The 8,922-nt window shown below is 43.2% G+C and overlaps 1 protein-coding gene across 1 annotated transcript; it reads right to left on the reverse strand.

Moving 5' to 3' along the window:
• Positions 1-4,158: 4,158 nt before the first annotated feature.
• Positions 4,159-6,694, reverse strand: LOC103370810 (transcription factor 15-like). Its single transcript, XM_008299972.1, has 2 exons — positions 6,057-6,694; positions 4,159-5,132 (listed from the first exon to the last, which is right to left on the reverse strand). Exons 1-2 carry the CDS (start codon positions 6,540-6,542, stop codon positions 5,073-5,075), a joined length of 546 nt encoding a protein of 181 aa, XP_008298194.1. The 5' UTR covers positions 6,543-6,694; the 3' UTR covers positions 4,159-5,072.
• Between the last annotated feature and the right edge of the window lie 2,228 nt (positions 6,695-8,922).

Raw genomic sequence — 8,922 nt, forward strand, 5'->3', positions numbered from 1 at the left:
GGCATTAGTCTGTCCTCCTGAAAAACAAACTGGACAAAAATAAGTCTTCAGCAAGTATATCATCACAGAAGTGCTAATATCAGCCTTCAAGTAGTCTAATAGGTCAAACTCTAAGTCCTGTCACACCCTGTGTCTGGCTTGTTTAACGCCTGTTTGGCTGCTGCAGAGGATTAGGATGCTCCCAGCACTCCAACTCCACCCATCAATGGAAAACAATCATAAAAATCGGAAGCAGCCCGTCCAAGGCCGCTGTCCCATGAAAGGGCCTGCAGTGCGTATCCGATGGCGATTATCTCCTCCGACAGGCCGCCCGGCCGGGGAACTGACTACAGGGCTGAAGTAGAGGCAGTGAGGGGGGGCGGAACGTATCTGTCCTGTCAAGCCGGTTGAGCTACAGCACCATACGGGTCTGTTTAGGCCTAAGCGTGGTGGAGGGGAACTGTATCGCAATCTTAGCCCTTCCTATTTGCCCCATGGTATCCTCCACTAATGCTTACCAGATGGAGGTGAAGATGGGGAAAGCGCCGCTAACAACTTTGACAGATTAATTTATGTTCAGATGGAACTTTATACTGTCCTGTACAGGGATACCACTAACTTTTATATATATATGAAAAAACACCAGTTGGAGGTGGATGATCCAATTTTTCTGTCATACTTCTTGTGTATATGAGAAGCTAAAATAATACAGAAAGAGCTGCTAGCGTTTCTCCATCTGTCTTCCCATGACCAGCAGCGTTCGAAATTTGCTACAACAGCACTGATGTTGTTCCTTTTGTTGCAGATATCTGGTACCAGAACCTATTCAGAGATAGTTACTTACAGAGAGGCGACAAATTAAAAGAAAACATGTGTTATACAGTGTTGAACATCACTTTGCATACACTTCGTGGCAGCCTTGAGTTTATCCTATAACTCTGTATTTGCTATTTTGGAGTCATTAAGGCCCCGATGTGCCCGATAGAGTGGGGCATTGTCGCCCTAGAAGAGACCATCAGGGTAGAAATGTGTCATCATAAGATGAAGTTGGTCACTCAGAACATGTTTGTCAGGTTTTTTCCTTTAATTTGTCACACATTTGTACGTAATCTGTTCATTTGACTGTTTATGTGCAACATGCATGTATTTCCCATTTTCCGTTCTCCACAGATCTTCTGAAGTCACATCTCATATTTTCTTGACATTTATATGATAAGCATTTATTACAGCTTTTCTGACATAAAGAAGAGGTGAATTCCTAACCTTATTAATTGCGGTTTAATGCGACCTGCGGGACGAACCCATTCGGTGGATTTAACTGTAAAACTGTTCATTGACTGTGACTCAGAGCTGTGTTCAGCCACGCTTTCCCACCCAGGAATTAAAATAAGCATCAGCTGAGCACGATGGACCATCTGGGCTCCCATTGATGTCAAAGCTGGCACTGACCCAGGGCCCCGGGTCCCACAGGGAGGACCTTGGCAGGGTCAAGCACTCGGGCCTTTTCCTTCCTGTTCTTCTATGACATCTTCCTGCCTGGGGGGCCTCGGGGAGCCATTGAACGGGGCCCCGCCGGGCCCTTGGAGCTGCAGGATAAGCTCACACAGCAGCTTCTAATTACGCTTTAGCACTGACAGGTGGAGAGAAACTGGAGGGTTGGGATGCTTTATGCAAGTGTGCAGTTATTTGTGCCGCCCCCGAGGACGACGAGTGCAATAACTTTTTTCCAGAGGGGTGTACCTCCAAACATCACTTCAGGGGTGATTTAAAGGATTCAGTTCAGTCATAACCGTGTTGTCAAATGTTTAAAATCTGCGATACATCAGCACATAGTTGGCTGTGACTTTTGAGTGGTTTTGTGAGGAACGGTTGTGACAGAAATACTGCCTCAGGTATCATGTCGTGCTGTGGCATGTGTAAACTTGCTATGCTCAATATAAACACAAACGGAGAATCATTTACACAAATATTTGTGTGAAACCACAAATATTATAGGACAGAATGTACAAAAAAAACCCAGACAGGAATCCACAGTGTAAAAAAATAGATCAACAGCTTCCACATTGGCTGTTGCTTCATCAACATGTATCTTCATGCCAGCAAGACAGCAAGTATGTAAGAAATCTGTCAAAGTGATTCTTCATCGTTGCTGTTCTTCCAATAAATCCTGCAGTGTTCGATCTGTTGACTTCACCACTAACCTCAGCTTGCAGTCACTTCAGACTTGCATGACTCACATGACGACAAACACCTTTTTATGTTTTTATTTTCACCACATGAAGCGATGGCTGTGAGGTGATGTGGAGCGCCATTTTTCAAATCAGTCTGCTGGCATTGATCGTTGAAGCATTTCTGTGTTACTTTTGGCACATCTGATTAAAAAGTCTGAGCTTCTATCTGTCTCTCTGTGTTCATATATTCTCACACGGGCCACAGTGCTGCTCTCCTGGTGTGATCTATAACATTAATTCATCAGCAGCTGTGTTTGTCTGGACACAGGGTGCTAGGTGATATTAGCTGTGACTGATCAACACCACATGTGGATCCCAACCCTGGAGATTTACTACCAGAGCAGAGTCGCACCAAAGATCAACCCTCAGATTTCTGTATTTCCCTGGATCCTGGCTGTAAAAGTGCAAAACTCTGAGTAAAGCATTAAAACTAAACTCTAGTGTCACTTGCATTCAGGAGAATCAAGAAAAAAAAATGCAACCAAGACAGTTTCTACACAGGAGAAGACACTCGTGTACAAACCAAAGAAGCTTGAAGCCTAAGACCAAACCTTTAACTTCTTCCCCTCTGTGGTTGATCTTGCTGGCAGCGCTCCAGTAATGTGCTGCCGTCCCCGATGTCCTCAGTGAGTAATCATCAGTCACCACAATAGATCCAACGACACTAATTTGTCTCTTTCCTGTTTTGCCTTTACGTTTTTCCAGAGTAGACTCTGATTCATGCCTTCCTAACTGGCTCTCAGCACCTACCACCTCGACAGGGCTCTCTGCGCTCCCATGCTGCTGGGATGCAACCATTTCAGAGGGAGCGCGCTGAGGAAAAGACGGATTGCTTCCTCTCTTCAGATTCCTTGGGGTTGCGCGGACAGAGAGGGTAAAGCTTCACTGGAATTCCCCATAAAGGGTTCCTCCTCTGTGCAGTTACAGAGAAAAGATGCAGTAACGGTGAAGAGGTTCGTTCTCTGGACTGTGATTGTATTAGATTAAGTTTTATACCTAAAAAATGCCAAAAATTGCGGCCTTGCTGATCCACACACTAAGCTTGCAGTGATCAATTTACAACTTGTGCACATTGGGATACTTTAAGATTCATTTTCAAAGGTTTGGAGGTATCTGTCTGCTTCTAACTGGATTAAGGTTTTTCTAGGAACTCCACAGAACAGGCAGTCAATACTTTTCATAGCAACTACTTTTATATTAGACAGAGAACCTGAATCTGTTGCAAAAACATTTTTCTAACTAATCCAGATTCAACAAACTGTCTTACATGCACACGTTTTGTCTAAATTGCTTGTTTCAACCTAATGAATGCAAGCTGTTTGCAAGCAGGTATAGTTTTGTGAAATGTCTTCATTAGCATCATCAGTGCACCTACAAATGACAATTAAAATGCAAATTAAATCATTCTTCTGTTCATTTCTGGGCCATTTTCTGTCATAAAAATGTTAAATAGTGAAAAGAACAAGTTCAGACTTTGCAGCTTTTGATCCTGCAGAATGAGAAAATCACCAAAAAGTCACAAATAAGTCTTAAATCACTTGCACAGAAAAAAATCTGTTTGTACGAATGTTTTTTACCTGAACGGTTCTATAAACGCTCTGAGCTCCACCGCAGAAATGTCAGAGATATAAATTTCTAAACCAGCATGAATAAAAATATAACAAGGGCCTGCTGCAGGACATTTAAAAGGTTAAGAAAATATGTAATTGAGTGAAAACACTTAAACGAGCAAATGGACCCGCCAATTTTTGATTAGTTCATATTTTGCTTGGAACGTCCGATATTGAACAGCCGCTCGCACGACTCACAGAGCTCACAGCTATAATCCCAAATATTTCAAAACGTGCCAGTTGTAGCTCCATCAGAATATTTTCTCTGCATTTTAAATGAAGGCGCCGTCAAAAGGCTTGTACGTGCTACGTTGAAGGCAAAATACAAGAGCCACACCTATGTAAAAATAAATTTAATTTCAAAGTAGACACCAACATGTAATGAAAAAAAACAAACAAAATAGAGTCCCGCCGATGTGTCCCGCTGCATTCGACTTGACAACAGCAGCTCGGGGAGGTCGGAGCGGTCCGTCCTTATTTACTCCTGCAGCGGCTCAGCTGTGTGTTCGAGAGCAAAACCTTCCCAGAAACATCTTGAGGATTTAAAAATTATCTAATTTCATCTTAAAGAGCTATGCAGAGGAGTTTATCTCACCAGTGTCTGACCCAAACGGTGATAAGATGATGGGCACTGAAGTGTCTCCAGATCCAGCCGCCATTTTTTTTTTTTTTTTGGATCATCCAGGCAACACACACGTGGAATTAAAGCTGATGATAAACAAAATCTTTGTAAGCTACGACCGATAAATGAGCCTAATTTAAAGTAAAGCATTATTGATGTTATGTGCTTTTAACAGCAATACAGTTTCAGAGGAAGAAAACCCTTTTTGTTGACATTTTTGGTCACAGTTTACGACTTATAGTGACCACAAGTGACCACTATTATCCAAAGTGCTGCATAATAAAAACCATCAGTCATCCAGAGTTGGTATCGATTTCCATCTGAGGTCGGTCATCATGTCATTACAGAGTCGGTTTTTAAACATCCCTCAATGACATTTAATAGCGAGGCGGCAGGATGCAAACACTGGACCTGTTGTATCCGCTGGAGACACAAAAAAGGTTTTTTTTATGCCAATCGTCCCATCTCCCTCTGGGTAAACTGACCAATCAGGCAAAGTCAGAGAAGCTCTTTAAGACCGCTGTGCTGCTGCTGCTGCTGCTGCTGAGATGCTTCAAGTCTCTAGGAATGACTGCTGGGGGGTGTTTCCCCCCGACATCTGCTCTGAAGAGAAGATCCCATCAAACGCTTTCATCGTCTGCTTATTTGTCTGCTCGTGTGCATTTTCACACAGTCTCGCCTGAACTTTACCTGAAAGCAAAGAAGGAAATTACCATCAGTGCCCATTCAGACACTGTCATCAACACACGGGAAAAATCTTCCTCCTGAATTTCTTAAGAGTACACAAATAGATTCGGTGCAATTGTCTGTCTCGAACGAATAAAGAAAACACAGCCTTCCTTTAAAGGATATATCCACGCACTGAATGATATGGCACTTATAAATAAACTAAATCCCAACAGAGAGATCAGAGCACCAACATGGCCTTCCTCCAAACTCACTGGGATGCAGGCAACTCGATCCGACCCACAGAGTCAAGTTAAGCTGAGCACAGATATTTCTTAAAACACAGTCGTCAATACAACATAGAAAAGGCCATATATATGTATTAATAACTGTTAAATTACTAGCTGCTATCTTTAAATTCAGGTTTACATTAATGTAATAATGCTGAAATACAGAATAGACACTGCTCACGAGGCCTGCACAGCTTGAAAATAATATGAAATGATTGTTAATGTAGCGCTGAGTTCACTGGGATTTTTTTAAATAATGGCCCCATTTGTAAATTCTTTACTTGAGTAATTCATCAGTGCATGTGTGTTAAAGGTTTTATTTTTAAAAAAAGAGGGAAAAAATATTGCATTTTTTCCTATTTTAATAAATAAAACTGAATTTCTTTCTTAAAGAATAAAGCATTTAACTAAAGTCTCAGCCAAAATTTAGAAATTTGCAAGGCACACATTTCCATCCAGGCTTTCTGCAGGAGGAATGATGCAGCAATAACAGGCTTGGATGTTGAAACTGTGCTGCAAGTTGCTCTGCAGCAGGAGCTGGTGGATTTGTAGAAGAAATATCTAAAACTATATATTTGCCTTTACAACTCTGACATTGTTTTCTGGGTGCTGTGTGCTTGTGTGATGGAATCCCTGAATAGTAATATATATATTTTACCCCTTTTCGTTGGTTGCTCAGGCAGAATGTGCAGATAGTCCGGGGCTGCTTGCCTTCTCCACTCCCTTTCACCTCCTTGTAGACTGCGCTCAGACACGGCTGTCCGTCCTCCCTGCCGTCCCCGACCACCAGCACGTTGGCCAAGTGGGAGATGTAGCTGGACGCGAGGCGCAGCGTCTCGATTTTGGAGAGTTTTCTGTCCACCGGCTCCGTGGGGATGAGCGTCCGCAGCGCCGTGAAGGCCGTGTTCACGTTCTGAGTCCGGTGTCTCTCCCTGGCGTTGGCGGCGTTGCGCTGGCGGATCACCACGCCGCCGGACTCCCGCCGGTAACTCTCCCCCGTCGCCCCGCAGCAGCCGTAGCTCTGGTCGGTGCTGCCGTCGCTCTCGCTGCGGTTCCCCTCCTCGTCGTCCGACATCAAGGTCAGGTCCGCGGGGTAGGAGAACGGATGCGTGGACACCGGCCTCAGCATAGCGAAAGCCATCATAGGTAGGCGACACAAGTCACAGGGGAAGCAGTCCTGTTTGTTTATTTCAAGTAGGAGAGCAGCTGCATGCGGTGGAGAACCGTGCGTAAAAGTGGCTGTAGCTCCACGGTGTAGCCAGCACAAGTCCGCGCTCTGTTTTGACACTTCCTCATAGGAGGGTCCAGTGTGGGAGTCATCATGACACGGAGGGTCTCTTATATCAGCCACAGTAGCCCTCAGCTGTGAGGGGAGGAGTGCAGCAGATGCCGGGACTCCTCTTTTCCCAAATGTTTTGGTCCTAAAAGTCTGGCGTGGTGAGGTGTGCACTTAAAATGAGTGCGCCATTAGCTTTACGAGTAGAGTTATAAATAATCAATACTGACAGACAATCATTTCTGCGTTTTTAAGAAACATGTTGCACAAAAACATGGCAAACATTGACTTTGGGTTGATGGTTGATGGGTGGACTGAAACCAGAAAGCCACATTTATCTCAGGTCTTCATCTCAGTGTTGCTGCTGCTGCACCACATTTCAGAGAGAATGTTCATCTGGCAGCTGTAGATTCACTGCAGATTATGATTGAAATGGAAAATATGAAGCATGACTGTAGGTGAAACTGCTAAACAGCTAAAAAAAATTAAGCCTTGACAGCTCATGTTCTGCAGGAGTCCTTCTTACAGCACGTTTTGCTGTAAACACATATTTTTACTTGAGCCCAGTCCGTTAACCGGTCTCTGTGTATTTCTGTTGTGCAGTAGTGTGAATTTTAACCTGTCAAATATCTGAGAAACACCCTAAAATGTGGTGCACAAACTACACCCTCCAACATGAAGTTAAATGAACAAGTCTGAGCATTTTGACCTTGAAGAAGCAAAGATTTGGTTCAGTATCAGGCTGGGTGCTTCCAGTCATTAGTCTCAGCCAGCTCATATTAAACAGTGTTAATGACTCCAGTATTGGCATTGTGTCCATGTTTATTTTGGTATAATTAGAGCATTTCTCTATTGTAATATTGCTGCATTAGCAAAGAATCTGACCATGTATTTGTGCTATATGCCCTGTACAGTGTCACGGTTCTTAGAGTGACGTGTTCTCTTGTGGTGAGGAGTTTCTCCGACTGCCTCATTCAAATTATTTCAAATCCTTTTACACACTTAAGAAGAAGAACATGAGCAGAGTCTGTGGTCTTCAGTTTCAAATGTAAGACTTTCAAATGAACTTAAATAATGTTGTTAACAGGACGAGGTAAAGAAGGACTCCCCAATGTGTGATTATCACCTGATTCTCACCTCCTGTCATGAGCTGCATCACCTGGACACTTGAACCATCGACCATACTGTGATTTTCAGCCTTCTGATGTTTTTCACTATCTTAGCTGATGTGACCATAAAGTTCTACATGCATATTAAAAATCTGTAGATATGTGGTTCAAATGGCTCAAACGGTTCTGCACTTGCTATATTGTTCCTACACTCTTCATCACCGTCATCAAAACATCAAATGAGAAAATATCTTTTTCTAATAACAGCCTTCAAACCTCCTCACTGTCGCTGCAGATTCAGATCTTCCTGAAACTGACCTGTTTTTGGTGACATATGGTGTAGACGCCATACGGCTTTCGTGACTTGTGGCCTCGTGCCTCACAGACATCTCATGTAGGTCAGCACTTTGGAATTTCCTCTCAAATTCTGTTTCACTTACTCCAGAGTTTCTTCACCTTTTTCTAATCTGGTTCAAGGCGTCAGAATTTCCGTGACTCCAACAGATGAGGGAGGTTTTTAAATGAAGTCAACTGTGAAGAGTTTTCAAGTATTTTGACTGAAGATCGTTGATCAGATGCAAACACTGATTACTGATCACAGACAGATAGATAGATAGATAGATAGATAGATAGATAGATAGATAGATAGATAGATAGATAGATAGATAGATAGATAGATAGATAGATAGATAGATATTATAATGCAAAATCATGCTACTGAAGAAGACCAAAAAGTTGAGGTGCAAGAAAAAACAATGGTGCTGGTACAATAAAAAGAAGCACTGAAAAGTCTAAATGCAGTGCAGCAATAGAAATGTTCATAACAATAAGCAGTAGATGGGATGCTTGGGTCCTGGTGGACTCATGATTATTGCTCAGTTGAAGAGATGCATTCATGCATATCCACAATTTCTGAATTGTAGCAGCACAGCTGGCCCGTGGCTGGCTCCTGTCCTCAGAGGACCAACGTGACCGGTGGCTCTACAGTTGCCCCCTCTCAGTTTGTCTAATGGGTTAAGTGCTGTGGGTAAATAAACACTCAGCAGATGCTGGAGGTGATCAAGCCTGAACTTTTCCTGGTGGAAACCGAGCAAATGGCTTCCAGATTGACCGGCGCTGCTGGAGAGGGGAGAGAGTGT

The sequence above is a fragment of the Stegastes partitus genome, unplaced genomic scaffold (genome assembly GCF_000690725.1).
Source record: "Stegastes partitus isolate 25-593 unplaced genomic scaffold, Stegastes_partitus-1.0.2 Scaffold1484, whole genome shotgun sequence".
NCBI classification, from domain to species: domain Eukaryota; kingdom Metazoa; phylum Chordata; class Actinopteri; family Pomacentridae; genus Stegastes; species Stegastes partitus.

Excerpts from the sequence above, each read along its gene's own strand:
- LOC103370810 (XM_008299972.1), bottom strand. The coding sequence starts at position 6,542 with ATGATGGCTTTCGCTATGCTGAGGCCGGTGTCCACGCATCCGTTCTCC. Across the intron at positions 5,133-6,056 it reads TGAGCAACCAACGAAAAGGG|GTAAAGTTCAGGCGAGACTG; the intron begins GTAAAATATATA and ends CTTTGCTTTCAG.